Genomic DNA, 19,923 nt, shown 5'->3' on the forward strand with positions numbered 1-19,923 from the left:
ATTTGGTATGAAGTCACTGATAACAGGACAATCACAGATATAGTGTTGGAGAGTATGTTCTCTCAAGTAGGACTGAAAACAGATGTTTTTTCCACCAAGAGGGCTATAAACCCATGGAACCGCCTACCCGCTGAAGCCGTAAATGCCAAATTCCAGCTAAAAAATGTAATTAAGACCATTGGCGGGCCCTTCAACAAGCCGCCGGCTTTCTGTCCTCTTCGAGGTCACTAGATAGTTAGTGGCCCTTGGGTAAATTCAGTAAATATATACAATAATTGTCAGCGCATCTTCCGAGCAACAAGGACAGCTACACAGTATCTCTTAGAATTACGTAGGTAAACAACAAATGTAACATATTTGTTTACTACAATGTCGGTGCTGGCTGTAGAAGTTGAAAAAACATTGTTTTACTTCGAAATATACTAATTTTATAAGAAAATTCGACGTAAATAGGAGGCAGTAGAGCTGCGATAAGCCAGCGCTAAATCTTCAATATGAAGAATGTTGCTGCTCTCTGATTGGCCAAACGAAACACAGTAGTGACCTCTATCGGCACGCAGGTGAACCAACAATTTTTCTTCCTAAGTATACCTTATTGAATAGCACCTAAGCATCTTCTTAGGGCGCACTTAGGAACCTTCGTAGCAAACCCACTTACGAAGAAATACACAGAGCTTCCTGAATCTAGGTCCTGGCCTTTAGATGGTATTACCATGGGGGGAAGAGAATATGGCCCTAGAACTTTTATGATAAAACATTTATTATCGGTAATTTGTACGAGGGAATTACATGCATGTGATACAATTTGTCCAATGTACATGTATTTTAAACGTGTGCACATGAAGAAAGGAAAATGGCATGTGGAAACTTAAGGCAGTGTTGCCGTCGGCTAGTCTCACCCGCCGGGATCTCAACACTTAACAAATATATTATATTTTTTCCCACTTGATTAAAATTATAACTTATTAAAATCAATGTGAGAGTTTCGTGGGTATAATATGGTAGGTAGAGGTGTGGGTAAGGGGAGAGCGTGGAGATGGGTAATATGGTGGGCCGGGTCTCAGCCTTCCAGTTAGTGTTCACGTGGACGCCTGCTGGCTCCTGTAGCTCCTCTGCTGCTCCACCACGGCCACCCTCCCCACTCTACACTCCACACCATCACCCCTCGAGCCATCAAGGTGGGGTCATTAGCAGCGGGAGAGATGGAACAAGCCACAGGAGAGTGGAGGAAGACAGTAGAGGCGGCCGGCGACCCCATGCCAGGTGTGTAGGGTCACAATGGCTAGCGCCAATATCCAAAAAGCCTAATTTAGTGCTTACCTAAAACAATAATAAACCGTGAGCTGTCTTTTCTTGAAATAGATGTGAAAACACTTTTCGTGGAAGTGAAGTTTGTGCGAGAGGCATAACATGGTCCTCACAAATGTTGTTAAATGAAAATAATGTGAACATATATCTAAGGCATCAGAGATGGCGTAGTCATCATTTTAATATTAGCCTTGACAAAACAAAAGGATTGTCTGCCCATTGGCCTGCAAGAACATGATAAAGTTGACGCCCTTGCCAAGGCTGCAGTAAATACAGATAGTATTGAACGGAATTTTGAGTTATCAAATAGGTCCCTTAAAAGTGTCAATAGACGAGAATTCCTGGATGGATTTGAAGAAAGTAGAACAGTGCAAACTGGAACTAGCAGGTCCATTGTGTATCACAGTAAAATGTATGAGGTAAAACATGTGTATGGGACAAATGACAGTCGGTAAACTGCAACGGTTCTATTGTTACATAAAGTATGGTGACAATAAACACAAACACCAAGAGAATACCAGTACACTGTATATATATTTGGTCGAGTATACAGAAGTATGCAGGTGATACTTAGGCGAGCAATGGTGTGAGTTGAGCGCACCGAGAGTCGGTACAGTATCTCGCAAGTGTGTTCTAGACCACACTTGAAAGTAGACTAGTTATTATTCGCTACTCTGCTGCTTATATGCTCGGGCAACACCTCGCCCTTCTCCAAAGGTTGACAGGAATATTATGTGAAAGTTGGGAAAGGTTCGAGTTCCATAATTAGTACTAAGAAGAGCTTTGCTTCTCTCATTAGGCTAATGCGTTTGGAGCAAGTATATTATTGGGATAATCTACTCACTATAAGACTAACAGATGTTGTCGCAGCTCAAATAAGACTTGGCTACAAGTATCTCTGGCAGTTCGGCTTGTATAGGGATCTAGACGAAGTAAAGTGTGTGGACAAAGACAGGGACACACACTCGAACACTATATCTTGGATTGCAGTAAAAGTACAATCCCTGCCTCTCGGTGACGGGCAGTGCAGTGCCTGCCTCTCGGTGACGGGCAGTGCAGTGCCTGCCTCTCGGTGACGGGCAGTGCAGTGCCTGCCTCTCGGTGACGGGCAGTGCAGTGCCTGCCTCTCGGTGACGGGCAGTGCAGTGCCTGCCTCTCGGTGGCGGGCAGTGCAGTGCCTGCCTCTCGGTGGCGGGCAGTGCAGTGCCTGCCTCTCGGTGGCGGGCAGTGCAGTGCCTGCCTCTCGGTGGCGGGCAGTGCAGTGCCTGCCTCTCGGTGGCGGGCAGTGCAGTGCCTGCCTCTCGGTGGCGGGCAGTGCAGTGCCTGCCTCTCGGTGGCGGGCAGTGCAGTGCCTGCCTCTCATCCATCACTCCCTCCAGACAAGTCTGTGGCAAGTTGTTACTTCCATTAAAACTACAGTAAATCTTGTTTATCCATAAATTGAGAATACATTAATGTAAACATTGACTTTGCACAAAGTGCCTATGCCAGGTTTAATACATTAGAATGTTAGGTTCACTTAGATAATAGGTAAGGTTAAGCTTTGCTGCTTAATGTTAACTTATTATGCAGTGATAGTTTGACATACTCATTTGGGTGTAAAATGTCCTTGAAGTAGACACGAGGTTCAGTAGCACACGATGTGTTTCTAATGTTTAGGCTCTCATGCAAGTGCTCCAGAAAATATTGAAGTATATATTGACATGATCACTTTTGAGTTAAAAAGTGTTGGCATTAGGTGTTCACACCCATAATTAATTCCTCTTCTGCTACTTTCCTTCCTCCTTTTTAAACTACTGTGTAGAAGGAATATCATCGAACAACTTTGCGAGCAGTTTGGCTTGTGAAGCCACTCTTCATGCTACTGAATGGGAAATGTCAATTCCTCAAGGCATGCATTTCTCATCCCTTGTGCCCTTGAACAAGTTTGAGGTTGTACTTTAGATAAACACAATTTCATTGTCAACTAAATGGAGATGATTTCTTTTCTCTTGATACTGGTTAAATGAGAAGAATTAAAAACTAAAATGACTAGTACATTTTCCTATGACTAGAACTAGCCAATTTTTCTCTTGCAGACCCCTCAGTTACCTTGGGGTTCTGCGGAACCTTGGTTGAGAAATGCTGCTCTAAGCCCTAGGGGGAATCCCCATGTTCCTGTTGGTATATAGCTTTTAAGTCCCTCCATTTTTATACTTTATTTTGGGGAGTTTAGTGGAGATGGCAAGTCTAACACTAATGTTCGACGACAAGTACTGTACTGTATTTCATTCCTTTGGGCTGGACGGTAGAACAATGGTCATGCTTCTTGCAAGTTGGAATTCAGTCCCTAACCATCCAAGTGGTTGGATAATGTTCCTTTCCTCCTTCCTCTCCCAGTTCCATTCCTCATATCCTCTCCAAGGGCTAGTCATACTGGCTTAGTGCTTCCCATGATTACTTTTTTTTCCTTACATTTACAGTACATGTATATACAATATATGGCATTGACCATCTTGACAAGGAGCCGGTCGGCCGAGCGGACAACACACTGGACTTGATCCTGGGTTCGATCCCAGGCGCCGGCGAGAAACAATGGACAGAGTTTCTTTCACCCTATGCCCTTGTTACCTAGCAGTAAAATAGGTACCTGGGTGTTAGTCAGCTGTCACGGGCTGCTTCCTGGGGGTGGAGGCCTGGTCGAGGACCAGGCCGCGGGGACACTAAAGCCCCGAAATCATCTCAAGATAACCTCAAGATAGATCTTGTATCCTGTACACCTTTTAAGGTTTTTGTTTTTTTCCATGCTAAGTACCAGTATTTTTAATTTATTACTGTTGAATGTCATTATCTTTTTTATAGCCCATTCAAAGATGCCTGTAATTTTTTGCAACTTGTACCAAGACAGTGTTCACTTATTTTTGTGCCATCAGTGACAGATGGCACACAACTGATGTTTCCCATTTGTCTAATATGAAGATGAAAAAGAGTGAGACCTGTACTTTGTGGGACAGAGCTTTATACCTTCTCAGACCAAGCTTGTGTGGGATTTACTTCTATTTTTTCATCTGAAAAAGCTTGAAATCCACCTCCCAAATTTTGCTAATTACTGTATTTCCTTAGTATGCCTTGTGGCTACCTTGTGTTGGTTCTGCGGATCAATATTCCCATGATCTGGTCTCTGACCAGACTTCCTGATTGATGGTCTGGTCAACCAGGCTGTTGGATGTAGCTCCTCCCAATATGGTATATGAATCAGTCCTGTTGATCGGGTATCCTTTGGAGGTGTTTACCAAGTTGTGTTTTGAACACTGAGAAGTTGCTTAGTTGTGTCCCTTATGTTTAGTGAGAATGTTGAAAAGTCTTGTGCCCTTGATGTTACTATTTGCCAAAGTTTAGATTACTCTAAATCTGCACATACAAGTCTAAACAGCGCCTTCAGTTGACCATCTTTGCTGTTGTATCAGTCGCTTCATGTAGTTCAGTAGGCAGTGTCTTAAAGAGGCTAAAACCTGCCTATGTATCATGCAATGCAAATGTTTTGCCTTGTAAATAAGAATTAAAGCTGTTAACAATCCAGCTCAAATAACTCAACATAATAGGCCTATTACACCTGATTAACCTTTGTATGTGCTTTGTCCCCTATTATCCACTGTTTATCCTCCATATACTATGTATATATATATATATAATATATATATATATATATATATAATATATATATATATATATATATAATATATATATATATATATATAATATATATATATATATATATATATATATATATATAATATAATAAATTTAGAGTGTAGCACACTCAGCACATTCATCTCATTGTCACATTGTCTAGGGCTTTGTCCTTTTAAACTGCAAGTTTGACAAGTAGGAATTTAGAGCTAACTCTGTAAATAAATTCCATTGTAGTTTAAACATTTTAACTATCAACACTTTGTTTTCTTTATAGCCTATGATTTTTAATACCTATACTGTAATTTGCACACTACTTTTTTCACTACTGTACAGTGAAAAAGTTTACATTTTTTAAGTCAAAACATTTTAAACAGTTTGTGTACTATTTATATAATTTTTGCTTTCCAGTGGTTGACCTGATCTACTGGCGCGATGTGAAGAAGACTGCAGTGGTTTTTGTAGCCTTCTTAGTGCTGCTGCTCTCTCTAGCCTATGTATCATTCATTTCTGTGCTGTCCTACACTTCACTGACCGTCCTTACTGTAACTATTATCTACCGAGTTTACAAGAATATTATGCAGGCAATTCAGAAGTCACAGGATGGACACCCATTCAAGTAAGTTCTAGGAATTCATTCTTTACTATTCTAGCTAATTTTGTTATAATGTAATTTTTAAACATGTGAATAAGGTTTTTGTGTTCTATATTAAGCTGGACAGAATATACATATTAAATTAAAATTTTATTCCTGCTTGAATGGAAGCTTGTAAAGTGATTTTTGGTATCAAAATGTGTACGAAGCATGTTCTTTCCTATGCACTGTTAAAAATAGCAAAATATTAATTAACAATTTATAAAGGACTCCTGGTTGTAGCTGCAGAGTCTCTTCATATGAATCCCCTGTACAGTACAGTACATTGTTGCAGGATGCATCCTTTGTGGACATTGAGGGTTCACTATATTGGAGAAAACTTCTGCCAAGGGTACATTATACTCATTACATGACCAATGGCCCTCTCAATAATTTCCAATTTTGTTGTTTATATATAGTACAGTATAATAAAGGCCACTAAATTATAAAAGTTCTTCATATTGTTTGCCATATACAGTACAGTATGACATTTAGTAAATGTTAACTCCAGTTAATTACTCGACTCACTGTTACATTGGCCTGTATATCAAACATTGGTTTCATGTATAGTGTAGTTTGATATTTTCACTAGGCAAGAATTGATGAAATGTTCTACTCGACTAAATTAAAAAAAAAAAAGTGCTCAAAATAACGGTACAATAAAAAAAAAATAACATTCGAACTTGCTTGTTTGAGGCCAATCATATGGCCTGAAAGCACTATGGTTGGCAGTACCATATACAGTAGAGTACTTGCCACCTGATTGCTCAAGACTATGTTACAGCACAATTATTTTGATTAGCTTCCACAAAACCATTTACTGTATCCATATTTGTTTTAGCTTTGTTTCTAAATAGGCACATGATATGCAAATAATATTTAAACAATTATTTTTTGGTAACTAAACATTCCTAGAAAAGTTGCATTTATTTGTTAGCTTGAAATACCTTTTGTATCATAGCCTCGTCTTTGTACCTCGATGGCAGCAAAACAGTTGTAATACCATACAGTTGACATGCCTTCACATCACACTGATCATTTACAGGCCTTTGTTCTCAATGCCTGTGGCTCGTGCCTTTGTTTCGGCTACAGATTGTAAATGTGCACTACCAACAGGCAAACCCAGGGGTGATAATACATAAACCATTGGTAAAAGGCTTCATCCAAATCTTATACAGTACAGCACAGTACTTAAAAAGATCTGTGTTTTCCAGTAACCATTATCACCACTGTTCAGATTGGCTTCTTTTAGTTTTGAATGCCTCTATCCATGATTAGTTTCTGCAATACTTGCCATCTTACCCACGGTAAGGAAGTTCCTCTTGCCTGCTGTATCCTTAACACTTGCCAGACAACAAAAGTTGGTGAGTAATGCTGGAAAAAGAGGTCAGACTGCACTCACACTTGAGGACAACACATTGGTACACATGCACTCAGTAGTTCTACAATCGCTGTAAGTCCCACAAATAAATTCTTCTATTCAGTTTATAGAACAGTAAAAAAAAAAATCTATAAAATTAAACTAAAGTACTATTGACTATTAAATGTCCAAGAATAACAAACATTTGAAAATAACATAGGCTAGAATATTACCAATTATGACTTCGTACTTCGCCACACCCAATTCAAAATACAGTACAGTATAGATCTAAATCCCAAAAAGGTCAGTTTTGTATCGGCAAATCTAGAGTAAAATTGGCTTGTTATTTAGAGATCTGTTATATCTCTTTACTTAGCTGGCACTTTACTTAGTTTTTCAGTGGAACATAAACCTTGCAAACATCGTCCAGAGTTTTGAAAATTCATCCTAAGGGGTCAACTAATACCTAGAATGACCAACTCCTCTCTCTACTTTTCCTTCCCTTGCACCCTTACACTCCTTACCAACACCATAATCACCAGCCTATGCATACATTTCTTATCAAACCACATCTTAGTTTTTGAGTGACATTACAGTGTAATATTTAGAAATGCTGAAAACTGATGGCTTTGGAAAGCAAGTAAAATTTTTGTTCATAGATTTTGATATTAAATGTTTAAAAAATCAAATACAGTACATGTTATATATATCCCATGTAGTGAGGTTGTCAATTGGTTTGCAGTGTTATGGAAGCTGTATTTAATTACTTACATGTAACTCTGGACACGATAATACAATCTGAAAAGTAGATAAAATTGTCATCAATTCAAACTACAGTACTGTTATTTATTGCAACAATACTGTGAGGTGCTAAGGAGTGTGTTAAGAAGCATTCTAGTTTCATAAAATGCTCATAATTATCATTGTGATTATCAGAAATAACAATGTAGACTAAATCTTCTAGGAGTTTCCTGGAACTGGATACTGATCTGCCTCAAGATAAAGCACGTGATTTCAGCGATGCCTTTGTCACTTGGTTCAACCCCAAATTTTCTGAAATTAAGCGACTTTTCCTCGTGGAAGATCTCGTTGACTCCGTCAAAGTAAGTAGTACTATGCAATTGTTGACAGTTTGGTTAAGTTAGGTATTAGATAGTGAATGATTTAACCGAGAAGTTTAAATGTGGATACAAATTAGAAAGTAAAAAGTTATTATAATTTTGATTTAACATTGTTGCTACCTCAATGAAGATTTTCATTGAATTGTAGAATTGTAGGCCAGAATTGTAGATTTAAGTACAATGCATGCAGGTCTCTGATTGTTGGAGGGGGGGGGGGGATTTTTGTAAGGAAGTAGATCCAGTTGAAATTAGGTTTTCTTGCATAATACACAGGAAGAGGCTCGGATAATATCGGAGAGGAAAACACAAAAACTAGTAGCAGATAGGATAGAGTAATAGTAAGAATGTAGCTATGAGCTAGCAGGAAAATTACAGTTGAATGAAGAAGTGAAATCTCTGGGCTAAATGTCAGATACTTTAAAATATCAAGCGTAGCAGCTTGTGGTCTTGGCAGAAATCCCAAGAGAACTAAATGTTTTAATACAGATAACTAATGTACCAGTAGTGCCTCATAAAAATAAAGTTGGCAAACTAGATATTGCCTTCCATAAGAAAGGCAATGTCTAGTTTGAAAGTCGACTAAAATTAGGCTATAGCAGCTCGGTGAAAGTGATACTGTGAGGACAATACTTTTCTGTTTGACTCTTCAACTTGTTTATTCAGAGGAATGTTACTCAACCTAACCAGAATGAAGGTAGCAAAAAGATGGGGAAGTACATTAGAATGATCCAGTGTGGAGTTAGAGCTAAAGGACATGACTTACAGACTATGTAAATACATCCATTAGAATTTTTTTGTTACAAGGCGTACAGTTTGAGCACACAGTGCGAACCATTTTTGTATTTGGTTCCATTACCTATTGTACCTAATGCAATCAATCAATATAGTTTTTGGTTCTAAAGTTTTATCAAAGAATTAGGATTAGTAATTATGTAAGTGAAACGTTCTTGCTCAATGGCAGTGAACAGGACGTCACAGATTGTTTAGATATTGTGTGTGGGTAATTTGGGTAAGAAATATACTACACTAATGTGCTTGTATTAGTTTCCTGTGATGTTACTATTGACAGTACTATATGCAAGGTTGGTATCTTTTCTTCTCAAAAGTACTTTCCTTTATAGCCGTAAGTTTGGATAAATGAGATGGAAAAATATAGTAATGTAAATAAATAAATAATCTCTCTGATAAAAAAAATATATATATATAAAATAAATATTAAATTTATATAGTTTGACTATACTGTCATATCCAAGTGATACTTGTGCATGTGCTTACATGTGTCTTTTTTTTTTTTTTTCCAGTTTGGTTGCTTGCTGTGGTGTCTGACATATGTCGGGTCTTGGTTCAATGGGCTGACTTTGGTCACCTTGGCTGTGGTAGCACTCTTCACTCTACCCAAGGTGTATGAACAAAACCAGGCCCAAATTGATCAGTATGTGGGGCTTGTTCGCAACCAGGTCAACGATGTTATGTCAAAGTAAGGACTTGTATACATTATTGTAAAATAATTTGTTCAACTGGGTAAAACCTGGCCATTTTAAATTTGTGGCAGTTAGCCTACAATAGTTTAACAATGATGGGTTATATCTAATAGCTAATAGATAGCTCTGGAGGTGTATTAATGAATAACTTGACTGAATGTAAAAAAATACAATAAGACTGCAATATTCAGACCCCACTTTTGCATTTCTTGGTTTAATGAAAGATAAATATTCAGTTCTCCATCCTCATTTACCAGTTACCCAGTTAATATGGATAACTAGTAATATTAGCATATTAACTGGACAAGCTGGATAACCCCGCTTGTCCAGTTAATATGATCACCCTACGATGAGATGCTCCCAGCAGGAAGCAAGGCATTGGGGCTATACATAGAGTACCTGAAGCTTTACCACATTTATTATGTACTTGCCTCTTCCATAGGTACATCCAGTTGTCATATAATCTTGCACTCTTCATGCTCCATCAAAGCCAATTAAGCCCCCTTTTCACCACTTTCACCCGTTTTGTTAAAAGTATCCTACCCATTTCTAAACTCCCCTTCATCATTTAACATTGTCCCATGTTAGTTTAACATTCCCAGTTAAGTCTTCCCATCTACCAGTCTTCCTGCTACTATTTCATTACTTCCTAAAACGACTTCCTGTTCTCCAAGAATTTTTCTGCTGAACTAGACTCTTCATACCTGTCACTAATCATACTGTTTCCTTGTGACTCTTGCCTCCAGAATTCTATGGATACAATGTACAACACCCAATATGAATTTAATTGCCTGTCTGTACAATGTGAATTATAGTGTACAATCCATACCATTCTGTAAGGTAATATAGGCCCAAATATGTGCCATAAGTAAAAATATAAAGATTTTAGTATTTGATAACATTTTGCCATGAAAGTTGTTCAAATATTTTATTTTTATTTTTAATTTGCCATTTTAAAGTTTATTTAGGTATTGGTATACAGATGTTATAAAATACTGCTTGGTATGATGATCTTCAATACCATCCCCACAAGTGGAAAACTGTAACAGTACATCATGATTGGTGAAAGTTCTCTTGTCAGTTAATTTATTCTTTGCATTTATTTGAATTATTAGGCTTTTTAACAATCTTTTAAACCTTCCAACTTTTACTGTATTTAGTCTCAAGACATACTAATGTTTTTCTTTTTATAGGGTAAAGGCTGCTCTCCCGATTGGAAATAAGGAAAAGACCCAGTAAGAATGAAATGCCAATTTGTGATATCCTGAGTGCATCTATATTTGTGTGCTACATCGAACCACTGGTGCGTTGCAGCACCTGCACCAACTTCGACATCTGCGTATTCTCGTCAGCATGCGAAGAATGATGCCAATGGAGAACCAACCTAGTGGTGTGGCCAATCATGCACTACTCCCTTTCTTCACAGTGTATTTCATGCTGGGAATATACTATACTGCTGCACTTAGTGTTTTGATAGTATGTGGACATTGTTAACTTACTATGCTAAAGTTTTATAGTATTTCATTGGCAACATATATTACTGAAGACTGAAGCCCAGCAACCTATTCTTGTGAGGTGTAGGGAGATTAGAGACTATTTTGTGAATAAAGAGGCACATTTTAATGAAATTGGCACTTCCAGCTGATATTAGTGCTATTGAGAAGATAATCAGTTGATGCTATTGTGCCTCTTGTCACCCTATTTCTGATTCTCACCCTTGCATGTCTTGGTCAGAAGATTGTGCATAGCATTGAGTATATACATCGTGTACTGGGTCTAATGTATGTTGAGACATCATAATTCCAGAAATGCTGTTGCACCCATACAGCCCAGTCAAGGGTGAGAAACAGTCACAGATACACCACTCCACTGTATAGTCAATGCATAACTGTTCTCTGTAGAATCTTTTTTCTTAATTTTAACGTTAGAAATGTGAAGGGCGTATCAATGCAATCGTGTTAAGTTGGTTTAGTTTGTTCTAACATGCTTGAAAATGACTGTCTTACGGTTAATGTAGAAAATTGCCAAATAGTGCAAAGGATCTGTTGTCATTTGTCAAGTCTTCTGAGATCTGTCCTCATAATTTATGATCTTCATGCTTTTTGATTTTTATATAGAAATTGATATCTATTGTACTCACTTGCATATAATTTTATAAATATGCAAACAGTGTTTTGATTTTTATATATAATCACCTCCATAACTCTGTATGGGAAACCTGCTTCCATTTTGATGGGTGTTCTCTTATGTATGAAGTGGGATTTTTCCTCTACTTTCATAGTGTTGTTGCTTGCCACAGTTGTTTACTAAAGAGCTTCTGTATACATTTTCAATGTCATCATAAATATACAAGTAAGGATTCAGACATACTATAAATTAGTTTAATTTTTGCATTGAACTTACACTGATCCATAGAGGAATATAAATGAATCCCTACTTGAGTGAAAGAATTAGAACACAATTGTGGGGATGCAAACAGGTGAAGATTTTATTTATATTTGGGTAATGGGTAGGAAAACAAATGTAAAAGAGGAAAAAAAATCTTAAGTTGAAAAGGTTTTCTAATTACCTGTAAGTGTTCTTTCATATTGCATACATTACTGTCACAAACAACAGTAAATTTGCTGTACTACCAAATAAAACATCAGTGATTTGGTGAACTTTTCTTTTCATTTAATGTACATAAGTTTTGTATATAAGGTTTAGGATGGAAGGAATATTAATTTTAGTCTTTCAAGGTTATTAAAGAGATTTAATTTACATTAACAATTTTAATCTTTAAAATATATAAAATAGGTTTTCCATTAATACCTAGTATAGTACTAAGTGTAATTTTAGTGGGCTTTAATACTGGCACATTGTGAAACAGTATGAAGCATTTTGAACATCTAGGTAAATAATTATCTAAAGAAGGCACCAAGCTGGGGAGAGCAAAAACACACAAGGTGAGTGATATCAAAGGTACCAGATTCACCAAAGATTCTATCGAGGGACAGTAGAGAAGCAAGACAAACGTCCTGGAAGTCAGGACATTCAACAAGGATATGCACGACAGTAAGAGGGACAATAAGGAGCAGGGCAGCACTCCATTACGTGCCCATGCGAGTTAAACTTGTATGGCCAATACGTAACCTCACCAGAGCCGTTTCCCATTGCCAGTTAGTGGAAGGACCCACTACCAGTAACGGAAGGCCAATTGGCACAGATTAAGGAATGAATGACTGGGTAGAAGTCAGAATAAGGAATGCCTTTGTTGGAAATAGGACAAGTGTGGATAGGTTCCTTAGCGGCAATTGCAGTTCATTGGAGGAAACTCTAATATGGCCGAGAACCCAGCAAAACTCTACTATCTTAAATCTACTGAAGATAAGAAAAAGCAAATGTTGAATTTTGACTACCACAGGATTGACTGGATTTAATGACTTCGCAATACATGAGGGCAGTCTCAACTACGACGACAAAGGAATGTTGACAGTGAGAAAGTAGTTGACAAAGCATACAAAATTGCATAAAGGTCTGCCATGAAGATGCTAGTCTCTGGAGGCAGGCAACACAGGTGTTGTCAGGAAATACAACAAAGTAGCCCACATCAGCAGCAGACTTAGAGCCACCTGTAAAGACTGAAATGGACCAGGAGAGTGAAGAAAAGTGTGCAAGGAAAACATGTGTCAGTACTGTAGGAGAGGTAGAAGCCTCTGTTGGTAAAGGTTTTGCAAAACTTTGGAAGTGGGACCCTCCAAGGGGGTCCCCTTGGTGATGAAACAAGAAATATTGGCATTTTGAACAGAGAGAATCTTGCAAGCGAGACAACTATGGGAAAAGGATTGTGATGAAAGTGAACGGGTAATGGTCAAAGCACGAACGACGTGAGTTAGGGTGTTGTTAGGTTCGCGCAAGGTAACGTAGACAGTAGCGATCCTATAGACAGGATGCCAGTTTCAACATAAGCTCAGGGTAGAGGACGAACGAAAGCAGAGCCGAGGCTTAACCCAGTATGGTGCAGAGCATCAAGACGATGATGAAGAATGGAAGGAGAGGCAGACGATTAAGCAGGACAGCTATAATCTAGTTTAGCCAAAATGAGAGAGGAGTGTGCATCTAATGGTTCCCCAGAAATAGGTAGGTAGCTCTTTGTAATTTGGACATGCTTTATTTTGAACAAATTTCAAGCAGCCTTTTATCTTTCAGTATGTATGACTGATTTCCCTGGCTGTTTAACAGTTGGGTACCCAGAAGTAAAGTCTGCTGGTGTATAGTTGTGCCTCTGACCACAAGAAGTCTCCTGAGACCTCTTGAGGTCAAGAAAAATATTTAGAAAAAATTGCCAACCCTTTAGTGCCCACAGAACAACTGATCGCATTACCTCCCAAGAGCTTCTTTGGATAAAATATTAATGGATTATTCAAAAACATTAGTGATTTTTTAATAGTAAATATCTTTAGTATTTCTGTAAGTTGACTCGGGCACCCAGAAAATTTCCCAAAATGGTTTTATTCAATAACTAAGTATTTTACTTTTTAATTGTTCTGTCTGTAGGCTTCGGAAGTGGCAAAAAGTTGCCACAACTGCATTTTTTTTTTTTTGTCTGAGCAAATATACCTCTTTCTCAGCTTATGGGCAAATTATAGTACTGTACAGTACATACAATATTTTACTGATGTTCCCCAAGCTACATATCATATTCTTTAGTCATAAAGATTTTTATTGTTAAAAAAAATCTGCTATCGGGGACTAGAGGGAAGATGCTAATGCGAGTAATTGTTAATTGCAGAGACTCTTTACCCAAATAGTAATTATCAAATGAAGGCACCAAGCTGGGAAGACTACATTGCACCATCAGTGTTACTAGGCATTCAAGAGGCATTAAATATCACCCAAGATGCCAATCCAAGACTAAAAGAAGTGGTAAGGATGGAATGCCAAAAGGAGAGATTGCAAACATGGAGAATTTTGAAAGGGACATTCTTACAGAAAAAAGGTGGTAGTGAGAGGGAACAAGGGCAACTGTGAGGATATTGCATGAATCATGCCCGCTACTGAAGTCATTATCAACGATCCTGTAAAGACGGGATGCCAGTTTCAACATACAGGGTAAGAAGATGAAAGGAAGGTATAAGAGCTGTGACACATCTCTGTATAATGCATTAAGATGACAAAAGGTCAAAGTAGCAGGCAGGGCAGACATAATAGAGCTTAGACAACACATGAGTCCAAATACAAGAGTGCACCTATCAGTTTCCCAGGAATTACATGACAAGCTTTTAAGCAAGGGAAGGACCTTGGAGCATTCAACTCAAAGGTGAGAAATATGAGATGACAAAGACAAACGAGTCAAAGACCAGCCTCAAAAGTTTAACAATCTTAATACAGAAGGAGATTACCATAGAGCAGCATTGGGGCATGAAGAATGACATGCTTCCGAGTGTCATAGTATAAATCTTAGTGGTAGATAACTGGAAGTCATGACTGGCAGCCCAGGACATCACTATCAATCACATGTTGGAGGAAAGGGGAGTCGTCACCATGACAGCAGAGTGAGATCATCAACATAAAGGGCTGTGAAAATACCAGAGGAAAAAAGACCATCTAGGGCAACAAAGAAAATAATAGTGCTCAGAACACTATGATAAAATCACCAAGGCATTAGAAGAAAAACAATGCTGATGTGGAATACACGGACTTCACAAAGGAATGTGGTAAGTGTGACCATGGAGCACACAAAATTAAGTCAATGGGAATAACGTAAAGTAGAATGGTGGATATTCTATTTTCTGTCAAACAGAACAAAAAGAGTATCGGTCAACCAAATAAAATAGAGTCCAAGTACAGTTAAAAGCTCTATACCTCAAGGTACAGTCCTTGCACCACTGCTTTTCCTTATTCTCATATCAGATAGAGACAAAAATACAAATCACAGCTTTGTGTCATCTTTTGCAGATGACAATAATCAGAGTGAAAATTACTTCTGTAGAAGGCATTGAAAAACTACAAGCAGATATTAATAAAGTTTTTGACTGGGCAGCAGAAAATAACATGATGTTTAACAGTGATAAATTCCAGGTACTCGGGTACGATAAAAATAAGGACCTTAAACAAAATACAGAGTGCAAAATACAATCAAATCTGCCCATAGTAGGAAAGCAGCATATAAAGGATCTGGGAATAATGATGTCTGATGACTTAAAGTTTAGGGAGTATAAACCAAGCAAATATTGCATCAGCCAGAAAATTTTTAGGATGGATTATGAGAACCTTCAAATCCAGGGATCCCATCACAATGGATGTATTTAAATCACTTGTGCTGTCCTGTCTTGAGTACAGTACTGCTCGATACTCACTTCTCCCATCAGAGTGGGAGAGATTGCTGAAATAGAGGGAATACAGAGAACATCTACAGCATACATAGATATGATAAAGCACTTAAACTATTGGGATCGTCTCAAAGCTCTCCAAATGTACTCCCTAGAAAGGAAACAAATAATACACACATGAAAAATACTGGAGGACCAGGTCCCAAATCTACACAATAAAATAACAACATACTGGAGTGAATGATATGAAAGAAAATGCAGAATAGAACCAGTGAAGAGCAGGGGTGACATAAGCACAATCAGAGAACACTATATACTGTAAATATCAGAAGTCCACGTTTGTTAAACATACTGTACTCCCAGCGAGCATAAGAAATATTGCCGGAACAACGGTGGACGTCTTCAAGAAAAAAAACGGATAGTTTCTACAAGAAGTGCCAGGCCAACCAGGATGTGGTGAATATGTGGGCCTGTGAGCCGCTCCAAGCAACAGCCTGTTGGACCAAGCTCTCACAAGTCAAACCTAGCCCCGGACCAGGCTTTGGGAGTACAAGAATTCCCAGAACCCCTTCCAGGTACAATCCAGGTACCTTGGAAAGATCATATTGTTGAAAAAGAGTCAGAGAAAGTGATACGAAGTCTTACTTTAAATGAGCGACAAGAAAGGAACTTTAAAGGAAGAGTGGGAGATTACCTTGAAGCTCAAAGGAATGTAGTTGGGCTAAAATATTGTACCTTCAGGTGGTGTCATGAGCCTTTTCCAGTTCAAAAAGAATGACAACAATAGAGGTATTCACAGCAAAGGCAGTATGAATACAGATCTCAAGTCCACTAGGATATTAACCGTACTGCAACACTTGTCAAGACTAAATTGAGAGGGGGGAGAGGTAGTGATGACATTTTAAGACCCCCACAAGATGCATTAACCATATGTTCAAAAAGTTTGCAGACACAACTCAGGGTAATGGGCAAAAATCCTTAGGAAAAGTCCCCTCAGTACCAGGTTTCTGAATGGGAAGAACAACTGCCTCCCAAATGTGGTTATAGATATTCAGCAAAAACTGAAAGGCACACTGAGGGAGGTGATGAAGCCTCTCAATGAATGCCATCCAAGCTTGCCGCCATAAAATTGCAGAGGGACAGGGCAGATTTGAGTTCAGAGAGAAGAAATCACTGTAGGGGAGATGTAGGCGAGTGTAAAAGTCCAAGAGACAAGATTCAATAAAGGGCTTACGAGCAAGGAAAGTAGGAGGAAGATGAGTAATGGGACTAACGATTGAAAAGCACGAACTCAGTTTCATTGCTACCAATACCAGAACTGCCATGACAGAACCAAGGAAATGAAATCAGACAATATTTCTGGAACAAATTTACCTGCAGGTTTATTGATTTTCTTCCAGATCTGAGGAAGACGGGTGTCAACAGTAATGGTGGAGACATAAGATTTCCAAGTCTACCGTTAAACTCTATGGATGGCCCTAAAGGCGACTGTACTCATCTTCCGAAACAAAATAAAAGAATCAGTGTCTGTCAGTGCCAGCATCTTTTCCAGGCTGTATACTTACAGTGTACAGCACGAGCAAGGAGCAGAGCAGAGGGCTGTGTCTAATAAGGTGTCACAAAAACAGAGGAGGGCTCTATAGAGAGAGGCAGATTCTATAGATAGGTTTAAAAAATTTATAATTACCTAAGTGTAGTTAAAGGATGAGAGCTACGCTTATGGTGTTCCCATCTTCCAAGTCCTCTTGTTATATAACGCTTTGAAACTACTGAGGGTGTTGGCCTCCACCACCTCACTTAGCTTGTTCCAACCGTCTACCACTGGTTGCAAAAGAAAACTTTCTAATATTCTGCAGATGAGGAGTCACAATAACGTGGCTAAAATATGTTGACCAAACCACACACTAGAAAGTGAAGAGACGACGACGTTTTGGTCCAGTAATGAATTCAAGAAGTATTTAAGATCAGGAAGAGAAAAGTAATATTCAGAGATTGAAAATGGGAAATAGATTCACGGAAAATGAAAAGGAAATGTGTGAAAAACTAGACGAAAAGTTCCAAAGTGTGTTTGTACAAAATGAAATCTTTAGGGAACCAGACACAATAAAAATTCCAGGGAACAACATAGAGCACATAGAGGTGTCTAGAGATGAAGTGGAAAAAATGCTCAAGGAGCTAAGTAAGAACAAAGCAGTTGGTCCAGATGGAGTTTCACCATGGGTTCTGAGAGAATGTGCACCTGAGCTCAGCATTCCACTTCAACTGATTTTTCAGGCATCCCTGTGTACAGGAGTTGTAGCTGATGTGTGGAAAAAAGCTAACATAGTTCGAATCTACAAAAGTGGAAACAGGGAAGACCCCCTTAATTATAGACCTGTATCATTGACAAGTGTAATAGTCAAAATATTGGAAAAAATAATTAAAACTAAATGGGTAGAACACCTGGAGGAAAACGATATAATATCAGACAGGCAGTATGGTTTTCGATCTGGAAGATCCTGTGTAATGAACTTCTCAGTTTTTATGATCGAGCCACAGAGATTTTACAGGAAAGAGATGGTTGGGTTGACTGCATCTATCTGGACCTAAAAAAGGCTTTCGACAGAGTTCCCCATAAGAGGTTGTTCTGGAAACTGGAACATATTGGAGGAGTGACAGGTAAGCCACTAACATGGATGAAAAATTTCCTAACTGACAGAAAAATGGGGGCTGTAATCAGAGGCAAGGTGTATCGGATTGGAGGAATGTTACGAAGTGGAGTACCACAGGGTTCAGTTCTTGCACCGGCAATGTTCATTGTCTACATAAACGATCTACCAGTGGGAATACAGAATTACATGAACATATTTGCTGATGATGCTAAGATAATAGGGAAGATAAGAAACCTAGATAATTGTCATGCCCTTCAAGAAGACCTGGATAAAATAAGTATATGGAGCAACACTTGGCAAATGGAATTTAATGTGAATAAATGCCATGTTATGGAATGTGGAATTGGAGAACATAGATCCCACACAACCTATAAATTATGTGATAAATCTTTAAAGAATTCTGACAAAGAAAGGGATCTAGGGGTGGTTCTAGATAGAAAACTGTCACCTGAGGACCACATTAATAACATTGTGCGAGTAGCCTATGCTACACTTTCTTACCTCAGAATTGTTTTTAAATACATGGATGGAGAAATACTAAAGAAATTGTTCACGACTTTTATTAGACCAAAGCTGGAATATGCAGCGGTTGTATGGTGCCCATATCTTAAGAAGCACATCAACAAACTGGAAAAGGTGCAATGACATGCCACTAAGTGGCTCCCAGAACTGAAGGACAAGAGCTACGAGGACAGGTTAGAGGCATTAAATATGCAAAAACTAGAAGATAGAAGAAAAAGAGGGTGATATGATCACTACCTTCAAAATAGTAACAGGAATCAATAAAATTGATAGGGAAGAATTCCTGAGACCCGGAACTTCAAGAACAAGAGGTCATAGATTTAAACTAATGAAACAAAGCTGCCGGAGAAATATACGAAAATTCACTTTTGTAAACAGAGTGGTAGATGGTTGGAACAAGTTAAGTGAGAAGGTGGTGGAGGCCAAAACCGTCAGTAATTTCAAAGCATTATATGACAGAGTGCTGGGGAGACGGGACACCATGAGTGTAGCTCTCATCCTGTAACTACACTTAGGTAATTACTTAGATAATTACCAAAGTCGAGCACCTCAACGTCCTCATGAAGCCAATCAGAATGGAGCTCCACGAGAGGTCAGAAACCGCACAACCAAGGCCAAGTGCAAGCAAGCACAACAGTCTTCTACCACACAGACCATCGACACCAAAGGCACCTGGGCATGGAGCTGCACTATGCCTGCATCCTAGAAAAGAGCGAGAGCAAACAAGCAGGATCGGTATGCAAGAGTCTGCTTAATTTCCCTTGCTTTTGGCATATTGAAATGCCAGAATGGACAGTTCTGTTCCCTTTGATATAAATGGCTGGAAGTCAGTTTTTTTTATTTACTCTTGAAAAGACATTCCTGTT

The 19,923-nt window shown here is 38.6% G+C and overlaps 1 protein-coding gene across 2 annotated transcripts in view; it reads left to right on the forward strand.

Annotated features, from left to right (window-relative positions):
* LOC123771486 (cell surface glycoprotein 1) overlaps positions 1-12,227 on the forward strand; it is a 120,988-nt gene extending 108,761 nt beyond the window's left edge. For both annotated transcript variants that reach the window (XM_045764057.2, XM_045764049.2), the window contains 4 exons: positions 5,389-5,596; positions 7,936-8,074; positions 9,394-9,569; positions 10,767-12,227. In XM_045764057.2, coding sequence (XP_045620013.2) covers positions 5,389-5,596; positions 7,936-8,074; positions 9,394-9,569; positions 10,767-10,812 — 569 coding nt within the window. In that variant the 3' untranslated portion in view covers positions 10,813-12,227. The remainder of the gene's footprint in view (positions 1-5,388; positions 5,597-7,935; positions 8,075-9,393; positions 9,570-10,766) is intronic.
* The last annotated feature ends 7,696 nt before the right edge of the window (positions 12,228-19,923 follow it).

The sequence above is a fragment of the Procambarus clarkii genome, chromosome 14 (genome assembly GCF_040958095.1).
Source record: "Procambarus clarkii isolate CNS0578487 chromosome 14, FALCON_Pclarkii_2.0, whole genome shotgun sequence".
NCBI lineage: Eukaryota > Metazoa > Arthropoda > Malacostraca > Decapoda > Cambaridae > Procambarus > Procambarus clarkii.